The 13,996-nt window shown below is 46.9% G+C and overlaps 1 protein-coding gene across 1 annotated transcript in view; it reads right to left on the reverse strand.

Annotated features, from left to right (window-relative positions):
• Window positions 1-105: 105 nt before the first annotated feature.
• The window catches only part of NIBAN1 (niban apoptosis regulator 1), a 163,489-nt gene continuing 149,598 nt past the window's right edge, over window positions 106-13,996 (reverse strand). The window contains exons 11-14 of the mRNA XM_047754279.1: window positions 12,899-13,009; window positions 10,577-10,684; window positions 6,240-6,351; window positions 106-4,300 (exon numbers count right to left, since the gene is read on the reverse strand). Coding sequence (XP_047610235.1) covers window positions 3,162-4,300; window positions 6,240-6,351; window positions 10,577-10,684; window positions 12,899-13,009 — 1,470 coding nt within the window. The 3' untranslated portion in view covers window positions 106-3,161. The remainder of the gene's footprint in view (window positions 4,301-6,239; window positions 6,352-10,576; window positions 10,685-12,898; window positions 13,010-13,996) is intronic.

A 13,996-nucleotide genomic window follows, 5' to 3' on the forward strand; every position in this document is an offset into this window, starting at 1 on the left:
AAAAAGTCGAGGATTGAGCCTGAAGACCTGCAGTTCTTCACACTCAGCCTCTTTACAAAGCTTTTGGACAAACTGAAATCTTATCCTTGTGGTCTCCAGAATGACTTTTTTTTTTTGAATGAGGGTTTACTCTGCATAATGCAAGGCACTACTGTCTTGCCTTCTAAGCTGCAAAGGCAAAAAGGACAAGCTAACTCCGTTTCAAGGAAAATATTCTGTCTTGGTGAAAGGTCAAGAGTAAAATAACTAGTTGAAAGTCATGGGATTTTTGCCAAAAACCGTGTCTTGAGGTTTTCTGCATCGCCAATGGCTCTGCCCAGAGGAGCCATCCCCAGAGCGGCCTGCTGAGCCTTCTTGTGTTGCTCATTTCAATCACAATAACCTGGCTCCAAACTGGAAATCAGTGAAGCAACACAGATTCAGACTTGCCTAAGTCTATATACTAAAAGTAAGAAAAATTCATTGTAACGTGAAGCTATTCTACACAACGTGTTCAAATGAATAAGGACATTTTTAATGCACGTTTTCCTGTTCCATCGTCAAATCGAACAATCATCCGACTTAGTCTAGTGGGCTTGTCTTTTGAGAATTACGCACAGAAAAGTTCTTTGTGTTCTCAGCTATGTCTTTCCACTTAGTGTCTGGCCCCTCTGGCCTAAGGATGGGTAAAGGGAAGGCACTAACGTTCATCCATTCAATGAAGTGACACATCCTCTCGCTGAGGGCTGGAAAAATCCCTCAGCTTTCCAAGTGCGCCAGAAACCCTGAGGTTAGCAAAGGGAGGAAGCTGGGAAGCTCCGGCGCTGGGACCTCCTTGCCTCCTCGTCACCCCAGAGAGAAGGGCTGTCCTTGGCAAGGCTGGGCATGGCTCCTTTGGCTCCTGGCCTCACTGGGCAGTACATCTGACCATCTGGCCACCTGCCCCTTGGACTTTGGACTTGATTTAAGGGAAGACTCCCCAAGGGCAGAAAGCCAAAGTGAAAACATCTCCATGCCTGACAGCAAGCCCCAAATAGCCCCAGCACAGTGGTGGGGTGGGTGATCAGTTCTCACATTTCCTGAGCAGCCTGACACAGGCAGTTCCTTGTTAGGCACTGGGGAGATTAAAGTGACTTGAGAAGCCAGGGAGCCATCATTCAAGGCTGTGTGTGTTTCTAGCAGGAAGTACACAGGATGACTAAACCCTAGTGTCTGTCCTTGAAGAAAGGAGCCCCTGGAAGAGACAGGAAGTAAACAGAACTGCAATATTCTGTGCCAGATGCCAGGATATGAGTGAGTGCGGGCACTGCAGTGACCTTCCTTACCTATAACAAGATTCCTTACCTATAACAAGATGTGAGGATCTCAACACACCCAGGAAAGCTGAAAGGGTTCAGCAAGAGAGTGAACAGATGCTGATTCTTTTTCATCCCCTGTGACCTAGAAATCCAAGAAATTCCTCAGGGGGAGGTGGAGAGGGAGATACTTTAATTCCTGGTTAAATGCTTAAACTATGGGACAAATTCTATTCTTTCTTTCTTACTTTTTTTTTTTTTTAAACTGGTTGAAAATTTTTTTTTGTTTTCCTTGTTTAGAGTTTTATTGAACTGTGCTAATTTCTGCTGTTTAAAGTTTTATTGAACTGTGATAATTTCTGCTGTACAATAAAGTGATTCAGTTATAAAAACGGAGAGAAACTTACTTGCCAATGATGATCAAAATAAGCTCTCAGGACAGCAGGTTGGAATCTAATATTGAGAATTTGTGGACAATGCAGTACTGGGACGAAAGTTTTCAGAAAACGATCTGATATTTTTCTGAAGGACCAGAGAACACATCTTTCTCATCTTTTGCAAGTAAGCAAATTCCACCTTTAGCCTTACCAGTTAAAGGCTATGATCCGTTGAGAAGATGTATTTCTGTCTATTTCCAACAAAGCGTAAGTTCTGGGAGAGAGGAACAGGGCCATCTTCTCCGCAGCATCCCAGCATCAGTGACAAAACAAGGCTCCGCTTGCTGAACAACTAAACTCATGGTTTCCAATTTTGGCAACATCTTTGGAATTTTATGGTATATAGCTTGGTTTTTCACTTTCTTTCTTTCTTTCTCCCTTTTCATTCCCTCTTTTCTTCTTTATTTCTTTTTTACTCATTTTATTCATTTATGCACTTTATTCCCTCCTGGGAATAAACCAGGACTGTTTCAATGGGAAGAGGTGAAATTGTCATGGTTTGAAAATTGCCATATTTTTTCTTTTAGATTAAATTCTTTGGGCCTTTTCATTTATGCTAGACAAGCACCTTTTCTTTTTTTTTTCTTTTCTTTTTTTTTTTTTTTTGTTACTGTGCCTAATACAGCGTGTGGCGTAGAATAGCTGTTCAAATAATGTTTGTTTAATTGGCAGGCTTTAGGCTTGATAATTTAGCTAAGCTCTTTCTCTGCACCATCTAAGACTAATTTGGAATGCTTTCAGGCTTAAACATGCCAAGGAAATTTCCTTGGCTCATCGGACTTTGTCTAAAAAGTGATTAATTAATGAGAATTAACAAGATTAATTAATAAGAAATGGATAGCAGAATTAGCAACAGGCCCAGACAGTCCCACGCACCTCAACCGTCCTTTGTTTCACGCAGCCTCCCCCAGGATGCCTCAGGCTCTGTGGGGTGGCCCACAGCAGGGGGGGTCTGGTGTTCATTCCTTCCCCTTCCTCCAGCCTGACTGTGGATGAATGCTGAGTCCTTAAGAGATGGTGAGGTTGGCAGAGTGGGAGGTAAAGCCGGATGTACAGTATACATTTGCATTCTTACAAAAAAAATTAAAAAGCCTTAAAGTGCATTTGAAGAAAACGTGCAGAATGCTCCTGCTGTTTTGTCCACCTTCACTGCAGCTCCCTCCCTGCACACCCTCAGCTGCCTCCTAGCCCACACACTGCATTACCTTTGTAATTCCTATTAAAATGCTAAAGCAATAATTCATGGTGGAACAGTTCAATTCCACAAAGGTTTGCCTCAGTGCGCACGCCCTGTGTGCATTGCCTCTGGCTTCATTCTACAAATTAAGTATTTATACTTTTTTTTTCTTTTTCTTTTGGTAACCACGTGTATGCAACCCCTACGTGTACCCTTAGCTATATTCTTTTGTCTGAGTTTGTTCAGAGAAAGGCTTTCGCCAAACTGCCCCTTTCACTCCTCCCAGGGCTGTGCTGGGGGATCCTCTGGCTGTGACTCCAGGGTCTTGGTGGTGTTTGGATCATTCTCGACCACCCACGGACACTGGTGAACATGGGCAGCCTCCCTCTCCCCTGCATCCACGCCGGCAGCATCCAGGGCTGTGCTGCACTCCCCTCCCACCAATTCTTCTCCCACAGACACCTGGCTCTCCTTGGGGCTGAGGGGGTCCGAACTTAACATGCAACCTTCTTGGGGCACAGCCTCAGCCTCGACAGCACACAGGGCCCCTTCTCCTCCAAGGGCATCCAGTCCGGAAGCCCCCTCGATAAGCTCCCCTTTGGGGGGCCCCCCGGCCTCTACTTGCTCCTCTGTGGGGCCTGGGCTGCGGGTGCCCTCGCCGAGCCCCCCACAGGCTGGCTGAGCCTCTGGAAGGGCCCCCAACTTTGCCTCCCCCACCTCGGCCTCCGGAGCAGGAGGATGGGTCTCCCTCTCGTGCACTTGGCTTTCTGCATAGTCGTCCTGACTGGAGGCAGCTGCTTGATGGGCCCCTGTGCAGACTTGGGTTGCTTCCTCTTCTTTTTCCATTTCCTGGGGAACCAGGGTCTCCTTGTTTGTATCTTCTTCAATCTCGAGCTTGCCAGACTCCACTGGTACTTCAATGGTCACCGTCAACAGGTCTCTGAGTTCCTTCAAGGAGCCTGAGGCAGAGGTGGGCTCGGGCTTTTCCTGGGGGGGTTCTTGGTCCTCAGGAGTCTCCCCACACTCCAGCTCTGATGAGTGTGTGCCCAGGTCCCCTGCTGTGTCCTCTGCAGCCACAAGATTCACAGCAGGGTCATCCATGCTTGAAATGATGAGCTGCCCATCCCCGCCTGGGGGCGGGCTGGGCACAGGGGAAGGAAGGCTTTCTCCTTTGGCCAAAGAACTGGAGACCCCAGACTCCTTCTTTTCCCCTGACTCCTGGAATACCTCGTTACTCAGGATCTCACTATCTGGACCGCCTGGCAGAATGGCAGAGGCTCTCCTGGCAGGGCTGGCCTGGTTGGACCCTGCAGGAGTTTTTAGATCAGTTAAGCTGGACACGCTTTCACTGGGCAGGGCCATGTTGTCTTCAAATAAGTTGTGTTTCTTCAGGACAGCAGCTTCCTTTATCACTGAGAGATACCAGAAAACAAAACACAGCATCAATATGCTGCCCTGGCCAACCTGGATTTTCTGCTTTTATCCAGAAGCCACACTTCCTTCTCAGCTTCTCTGGCCTTCTAATTTCCCAGTTTCAAGTTCACCTTCCATCCACCCTTTTCCAAGTAGCCTTCCCTGATGATCAGAGCCTACAAGCCTGTTCCAAACCCCAGACCTCTGTAACATTCATTCATTCATTCCTTCCCTCATTCATTTATGCAAACGGCACACATTTACTGGGCATCACCTATGGGACAGGCTCTGAGAGTCCAAAGATGAATAAAATGTGACCACTGCTTTCAAGGAGCGCAAATCCATAATAGCATCATTTGTATCATCCAGAGAGGCTCCCACTGCATTTCATTAGTGGCCGGTCTGTGTGGTTCTGGTTTGTCTACCTTGATGAAACTCCTTTAGGGCAGGACAGGCCTTGACTTTCTCTGCTTTTACTTATAACACAGTCCTGAAACTGTAGCGGGGCCTCAGTACGGAGCATGCAGAGAGTTCTATCCACCTGCAGTGTCCCAGCTGAGCCCGTGGACACCCAGCTCAGCCCTAGAGGCCTCAAGAGCAGTAACCTCGCTAATAACAACCAGCAGCTGACATTTTTGACAATCCGCCTCCACCTAATGTCTGAGCAGGTTGTCCAACAGTCTCATACCCAAGGGGGTGTCATTCACATCAGAGACAGCACGGATTTGTGTATTTGGCATGGTAATTTTCCAGCAGCCAGCAGCAGTGTGTCCGCTCGAACCAAATCAGTACAGAGTGACAATTTTTTTTCTTTTTATGGCCTCACCTGCAGGCAAATGCAAGTTCCCAGGCCAGGAGTTGAAGTGGAGCTGCAGCTGCCGGTCTATGCCACAGCCACAGCAATGACAGATCTGAGCTGCATCTGTGACCTACACCACAAATATTGGGTCCTTAAACCACTGAGCCAGAGTGGGAACTCTGACAATTTCTTGATAGAGAGCAGTCAGGTGGCTGGAGGGAGACTTTTTTTCTAATTTGCCCAAAGGTGCTGAGGTGGCAGTGGCCTTGGCTGAGCTCTTCCCTTTGTGCAGATACTGTGCTGGCCTCTTTGTGTTCCTTATCTCACTGGATGAACTGCTGTGACCTGGTGGCTCATGCTTGGCCAGGTGCCTTTGCAGAGGGATTTTTGTGAGTTCTTGTGGGGACCTGACACCTTTCAGGCCTATAGTTTTAGGGATGGCCCTCTCCAGTGTATTTCTATCAGTTTTCCTGTCTACACTTCTATCCCAAGCAAGACCTGATTGCTCGGGGTGCCAGTGTCCCCACAAGACTCACAGAGGATGGAGTCATCGCCCAGTGTCTCTCCCACTGCGGGGAGGTGAGGAATGTGCTAAGAGAGCAGAGCAGCTGGGAAGCCCTGGTGGCGGGGGCGGGGGAAGGTTGTGGAGCCTGTGGAGCCTGCGGCTGCGAAGAGCCCTTTCTCCGTTGTTCTGTTTGAAACCGCTCCACTGAGGTTAGCCTCCTTCTCTCTTCCCATCTCTGTTTTCTGCGTCTCCCCAGCAACCGTATCCATCTCCTCTTTCCCTTTCTGAAACAGCTGGAGGAAGACAGCTGTTCACGAGATACCCTCGGTTTAATCTCTCTAAATCTTAGTTTTCTCATCTGAAAAATGAAGCTTTAAAATTCCCATCTCACGGAGTTATTATTTGGGTTGAAAGAGAAATAGCATCTAAGAGGCCAGCGGAGTGTGAGCCAAATCACGGCCCCTCCGCTGAGGTGAGCATCCTTCTCTCTTCCCACCGCTGTTCTCTCCCCAGCAACCATGTCCATTTCCTCTTCCCCTTTCTGCTGATAAAACCTAGGTGGCCTTATGGGGTCCCCTTCAGGGGTACCCCCCCCATTCAGAGCTTTCTCCAGCATCAGGGAAGCCCTCCTTACCTTTCAGGGTTTCATCAAGAAGGATCTGATGTAAAATCTCCTCGTAGACATTCTCAACGTGGATCATATGGGTGTGATCTGCAAAAATGAACTGCTCATATTTCTGAAGTTCCTGGAGAGGGAGAGATAAGAAGATAAAGGGGACACATCATGAGATGCCAGTTCGCAGAGATGCTATAGAAAGGACGGCTCCCACCCGCCACCCACCTCCCCACCCACCTCCCCACCCCCCTTAGAGTGGAAAGCATTTGGTCACCCTCGTCCCTTTTCCAAGCACCATGCCCTGGACTGGACACAGGCAGACACATTTTAAGGCCTTCTGAGTGGGTTGGGGCCTTCCTTTTTTTTCTTTTTCTTTTTTTTTAATGCTGACAGCACTTTACTAAGGTATGTTACACCCAGAAAAATGCACACATTTAAAAAGTACAGCTCAATGATTTAAAATATATAAATAGACTCATGCGACCATAACCCAGATCAAGACAGAGAGTGTTTCCACCACCCCCATACCCTGTATATACTATGGCCAGTCTACACCACAGCTACCCCCCTCGCCCACCCCACGCAAGAGATAAGTACTGATCCGGTACCTATAGCAACAGATTAGTTTTTCTTGTTCTTTAACTTTAGGTAAATGGAATTATGTATTTTGTGTTTGTTTTTGAGATTCATTCGTGTTGCTGCATGTATGAGTAGCTCATTCCTTTTTACTGATAAATGGCATTTATTATACTCCTCTGAATGGATATTGACTGTTATTAGCAGAACTGCTATGAATATTCTTATGGATGGGGAGTTCCCATTGTGGCTCAGTGGTTAACGAATCCGACTAGCAACCATGAGGTTGCAGGTTTGATCCCTGGCCTTGCTCAGTGGGTTAAGGATCTGGCATTGCCATGAGCTGTGGTGTAGGTCACAGACGTGGCACGGATCCCACGTGGCTCTGGCTGTGGCATAGGCTAGCAGCTACAGCTCTGATTAGACCCCTAGCCTGGGGACCTCCATATACTGTGGGTGCATCGCTAGAAAGCAAAAAGACAAAAAAACAAAAAACAAAAAAACTTATGGATGATTTTTGTGAATTTAGGACTTGTCTTGAGTGTATACCTAGAAGGGAGATTGCTGGGTCCTAGCAGAGACGTATGTTTAACTCTATTAGAACAGGACCCCTTTTCAGATGTGGAGACTCTCTAGTCAGGGACTCTTCAGAAACATTTTCCTCTGATGAACGCACCGATTCCCTCAAAGGCAATGCATGTATCCTGCAAAATCCTGTAATACTTCCTGCTTCCCACGTCTCCCCATGGCTTGCCTGTCACCGGTATGAGGACAAGGCAGATACTGAAACAAATCAAACCATATTCCAGCAATTAACTCAGTCCTCTCTGGCCCTAGGGTGCTGGAGGGGGCTCCTGACACCTGTTCTCAGAGAGCCAGGGACTTGGCTGTGGGATTTGATGCCTTTGTCTGGAAGGGGAGGATCGGTAGCCCAGGACCAGATCACAGCAAAACAGGGTCCCTTTATACTCAAGCTTGGGAAAGCCCCAGGACTGAGGAGACAAGAGCTTCCATGACCCCTAAAGGGTCTTGGAGACAAGACTGAGATACAGACAGGTTCCAGCTGGACACTGCCCTGGACTGGCTGTGGGACCCTGAGCAAGCCAGGCCACCGCTCTGTGCCTCTCTCTTCCTCTGCAACACGAAGGGCAAGGGCTCACGTCTGAACACCCTTTTTCTTTCACTCCCCATGCGGTCTTCCCTTCCTCCATCCCCTGCCTCTGCCTGTCATCCATCCCTCGGGACTGGGGGAAAACATGACCCTGGGAAGTCCTCTCTGACCCCACAGGCAGAGTTGGGCACCTTCCTCTGAGCTTGGCCATCACACGTCCCCATAAGGCCCCTGCTATGCTCATTGCAAAGTACACCGTGTGCCAGTCTCCTGCCTCCAGGCTGTGAACCCCAGGTTGGCAGGGACACTGGCCTGGCACAGTGCCTTGATCATATCTTATACATGTTTGCTGAACAAATAGAGTGGATCTTTAAAATTTCAACCAGCTAAGTAATTCTGCGGAAAGGAATCATTTCTAGGGGTACTTATCCTGTTGTGACATGTACACCTTTACAAAACAGGTCTTCTATAGTGAATTGATCAAACTGTGACATATATATAATTCTCTGGACCCATTAAGTTAGAATCCCTGAGCATGGTCTGGGATAATCAAATTAAAAAAAAAAAAAATCTCCCTAGGCGATGTTTTTTCTTTCTTTCTTTTTTGTTTCTTTTCTTTTGGTCTTTTTAGGGCCGCACCCACAACATATGGAGGTTCTCAGGCTAGGGTTCAAATCAGAGCTGTAGTCACTGGCCTACACCGCAGCCCCAGCAATGCCAGATCTGAGCCAAGACTGCCACCTGCAACCTAAATCACAGCTCACGCCAATGCTGGATCTTTAACCCACTGAGAAAGGCCAGGGGTTGAAACTTCGTCCTCAGGGTTACTAGGCAGACTCATTTCCACTGAACCACAATGGGAATTCCCCCCCAGGCAATTCTAATGTGCTTCTTGGTTGACTGTCGCAGATCTTGGAAGCTGTGACTTACTTAAAGAACTAAGGGAAACACACTTCCGTAAAATAAAGAATCCTTCTCTGACTAGCAAATGCTCTCCTAGTTTATCATAAATCCAGATGTTCTAAAGTTTCTTGACAGTGATGCAATATCCTTCATTACTAAAAACACTGGGCCTCAGCTTCTTTTGCAACCAAATATTCTTGATTAAAAATGATAAGAGCCTCTTACAGTTTAGGTACCACCCTGCAAATGCCTGGAAAGAGGGGAGCAGATGGGAAAGGGGACTTTTCTGGGAGGTGATGGTCCCAAGGGCCTTTGGAATTGAAAAAGAAAAACAGAACATCTGCTTGCAGACAGGTCCGAGGTGGCCTTAGCTATCCTTTGGACAACTGGACTCTTCCATCTGCATCTGGCAAAAGGGTCAACCACACGGACGGAGCCTTTACCGCCCTGACTTGACATCCCCTTTTCTATGAAAGAAATATACCCTCAGAAATAAGTGCCAGGTACTAGATATGCCCATGATGGTCTGAAGAAAAAGAGCATTTACAGAATATAAAAATGACCCAAGAAATTCCCGTAGTTAACTCACACCAAGGAGTTTAATGCTCCAATGATTGGAGACTCTCTAAGCTGCCAAAAGCCCTTTCTACATTCTAAAAAGCTCTTTATCTTTTGTGCCAAGAGGGAGTGGGCCTTGCAAATGTCCCAGCTCACAGATCACGCAGCAGTCGTAACAGTAGCAGCGAAGAGCATTTACTAAGCGCAGACCATGTTATCAGTGAGTATGAGCTGGGTTCAGCTTCTGATGGTGCTGCACCTTGGGGCCATGACTTAACCCCTTAGGTTTCCTCGTTGGGGCCGTGAGGATGTGCAGAGAATCCCCTCACAGGGTTGTCAGGAGCATCACCGAGACAATCCACACGAAGTGCCTCGCACATGGTAGGCACTCCTCACGTGTTAACTGATATCATCCTTGTCCTCTCAGTCTTAAGAAGGATACTGCAACGTGTCATTACCTCTCTTTTTGTAGAAGATGAAATCTAGGCCAAGAGAGAGGAACAGTGACTTGCCCAGGGCCCCAGAGCTGATACATGGAGGACCTGGGACTTGAACTCAGGTCTTGATCCAGCCTCCATAGTGGGCTCACCCATTCCCCTGCTCTGCAGACGAAGGCACACCTTCCCGATCATGGCGGTCACTGATGGCCTAGTGATCACAGCAGCTTTAAGAGCTCTCGGTTCCATTGATTTCAGTAAGCAAAGGTTGTTGAATTTAACAGAACAAATATCCTTCTGGCAATCATGTTACTTATTTTCCTGGATGCAAGTTTCAGAAGATGTGTTGGGCCTGTGAGTCACGCCATAGTGAGGGCACTTGGTATCCTCAGGCATTCCAGGGCAACCCTTAACTGGGCTCAACCTCAGGTCATTATTACCCTTTGAGATTTTGCCTCATCCAAGGGTCTGCACATCCAGCCAGCTGCTTGTTTTTGTAAATAAAGTTTTATTTGAATACAGACTGGCCATCTGTTTATGTATCATCTCTGGCTGCTTCTGTGCTGTAACAGCAGCCAGCACTGAGTGGCTGCAACAGAAATAATATGGCCCCCGACCTCCAAAATATTTACTGACTCTTTACAGAAAAAGTTTGTTGACTCCTCCCTGGTCATCTACTGTTTGTAAGCACATCATGACCCCCCCCCCCCCAAATTAGCTTGAACTCCATAGGCAACAAGAGCAGACTCTGGAGTAAGCCATCGCCTTACTGGTTTACACATGGACGCCAGCGCCTTCTGCATGGTGGGAAGTGTGATTTGAACCAGCGCCTCTTGAAATATCCTCTTCCGGATGGTGCTGCTGTCATAATCATATTGCTGTTAATACAGAGATAGAACATATGCTAAATAACAACATTACAATCTGCTAACTTTTGCTTAAACAAAAACCTAGCTACTTGCTTCATCTCTCTCCCCCCCGCCCCGCCCCATAATTTCTGAGGACCCTGTGGTACTTCCAAGGTTTAGAGATCTTTCTGTGCAATTTTCTCACACTCTAGGTGGAAGTTGTGACTGATAATGACCCATTTTATCCCCCTAATGACCCTCCAACAGATACAGAAACTGAGGTAAGATGACTGGGTCACTTTGCTGTACAGCAGAAATTGACACAACACTGTAAATCAACTATAATAAAAGAACATTAAAAAAAAAAACCGAGCGACTTCTAAGTTTGAAAGTTGAGGCTAGAACTAGGAAATGGGTTTGCACTCTGGGGCCCCTGTCCTGGGGAGGCACATGGGAGCCATCATCACCTCCTTCCTTCACTCTAAATCCTGAGAGCAGGATCGGTAGGTTGTAATGATTTCTGCAAAGGAAGAGAGTGTCTGGCTCACGGCTACACTAACACTGTGGTAGGTCTGGAAGTTCAGTGTCTGAAACACGAAAGATGATGATTCGCTCTGTTCTGCATGGAACATCCAAACCTAGAGACCAGGGTTTGGCTTTTGGTGTTGCTTGAAGGGCAGGGGTTGGAGGCTGGTGGTCACAAACAAACTGGCATGTAATCACAGGCATGTACATAGAATGGTCAGGCTAAATAAAGAATGGTTAAAGAGATTTACGCTGGAGACGATACCTAGCGGCAAAAGCACAGCTCTAGTCAAACAACCAAAGGCTACTATGTGGAAGCAAGACATGAACAAAGAGGGGAGAACTAGAAATACCATATAATGGTGAGAACTCGGGCTTAACACAAGGAAGCATGTTCTTGTAGTTAACAGTATGCAGAGGAGAGCTGGACTGTCCCGAGAGGTATAAAGTGTGTGGATGCTGGAGGTGACATTGGCAAAGATACTATCTTTTCTTTCTTGATGGCAACTTCATTATTATGTGTGTTACCATGACAAATACTGCTTTTAATCTCAATGATTTGGTTGCCAGAGTTTACTACTTCTTGTGAGGCATTAAGATGGGGTTCAAACATAGAGAACAGACTTGTGGTTGCCAAGTAAGAGACAGGAGGGAGAGGGATGGACTGGGGGTTTGGAGGTAGGTGACGCAAACTATTATACTTAGAATGGATAGATAGCGATATTCTACCCTATAGCACAGGGAATTATATCCAGTGTCCTGGGACAAACCATGATGGAAAGGAATATTAAAAAAAGAATGTAGGTCTTATGTAACTGAGTTACTTTGCTGTATAGCAGAAATTAGCATAACATTGTAAATCAACTATGCTTTAATTAAAAAAAAAATAGATCATGTCTGAAATTCAGGGACCACCTCCTAGATTCTGTGAGACTTTGACCTTCTGCTCCAAAGACCTGTTTAGGGAAAGCAGGTCTCAAAGAATTAGCTGACTAGGTTTAGGGATAGTTTCACTCTGAGCTCACCATTGACTAGCCAGCCTGTCGAGCTTCTGTTAAGTCACACGAGATCTTAGGGAGTCAGTTTCCTCATCTCTATAATGGAGACATATTCCCGTGATCTCACAAGTTCTTATGAGGATCAAATGAAACAGGATAGTTTTGTTTGTTTTTTTTTAAAGTTTAAAACTATGCTCTATATATGCAAGCTCATATTATTACAACCATTTTAATATACACTCAAGCATGAAGCACATTTAAAACCATTTTACATGGCAGGTATCTCTTGGAGTAGTTCCTTTGCTATGAGATTTTGATTTTTCTAAAAATGTTGGTTAATTTAAATGGGCTTTGCTGTACTGTAAACTCTTTGAAGAAAGAGGGTGTGCCTTGCTTATTTTTAGATTCCACGAAATACATATCACAATTGTTTATCGTGGGCAGCCAATAAATATCAAATCCAACTGCTATGCAAGTAAGCCTGGACATGTCCCTTCTGGCTGAGGGACACTGATGCTGAGGACCCAAAGTAGCCACTAGAGGGCAGAATAGGCATGAAAGTCATGGGCGAACTGCTGCTCGGTGATGTCACCGGTACCTTGGGGGGAAAGACCGGGAGGGGAGGAGAGAGTGCAAGAGAGAACTCGGTATTTTCCACTTAACAAAAGAAATCGGTCATGGTCTTCCTGCAAGCTTCCCACGAATAAGAGAACAATTTTACCTTTAAGACCCGGAGTTTAACCTTCTCAATGGCGACAGCGGTTTTGGAGGCCTCTCCTTGGAGATGTGGGGAGAGCAACTGCTCGAAAGTGAACACTGCATTCTCCATGAGCTAGAAACCAAAGACAGCACAGAAGCAGACCGCGGTCAGAGGCTGGGACCACCACCCACAGGTCTAAGTCGGCTTGGAAAGAAGGGAGGGGATATCATCAGAGATGAGGCCCCTGCGGGCACTACCCTGGGGGTGACCCAGGGCATCAGGTCCTCACCTCCTGATGGATTGTGACACTCACAGGCTCATGGCCTCAGTGGGATCGGTGAGAGGTGGGAAGTGCGCGCGCATGTGCGCGCGCGCGCACACACACGATCTATGCATGTACGTACACATGAATGTATCTTTTCTTTTCACCTCTTCTCCTCCTCCCTGAACCGGGGGATGGAGGACACCCACCATCTCCAGTGGGCATCCCCTTCGTCTGTTCTCTGCTACCTGGAGCCAGACCTTAACAAAATGAGGTGGGAGTCCTCTCCAATGATTTTTTTTTTAGCTCCTCAATTCTGCCTCTCCACTTTCAGGTGATATAAACCACTTGAGCACATCTCTCACCCCACGTCCCCGCTTCCCGTCCTCCTTCTCTTCCTGCCCCTGCCAGGCTGGGAAGGGAGGCAGGGTCGGAGCTCGGTGGAGACAGTGGCCACGTGCTCCTCGGTTAGGACACAGAAGTAGTTCAGACTTCTTCTTCCGTTAAACTCTTGACCAGATTTGTTCTTGGTTTGTTTTTAATCCCTCACAACTCAGAGGTTAGATAATACACAAAATGTGCTCCTCAATCCTGTTATAATGTTTAAGAAAAAAATGCTTTCTTCCCCATGCCTGGGATGCAAAAGCATCTGACACAGGGACATGGTACCTTTCTCACAGCGCTTCCAATGCTGTACTGAATTTACCCAAGGATCTCTCACTATCGGCTCCCTGAAGTGGGGTCTGGCGCTGTGTCCAGCCCCACAGGAATCTCCCCTGGAACACATCTTTGAAGTAGCGTCGTGCTCTTATGGCTTCCATGATCACAGCCTTCACTAGAATATGCACTGAATTTGT

Source organism: Phacochoerus africanus, chromosome 11 (genome assembly GCF_016906955.1).
Source record: "Phacochoerus africanus isolate WHEZ1 chromosome 11, ROS_Pafr_v1, whole genome shotgun sequence".
In the NCBI taxonomy this organism is placed as follows: Eukaryota; Metazoa; Chordata; class Mammalia; order Artiodactyla; family Suidae; genus Phacochoerus; species Phacochoerus africanus.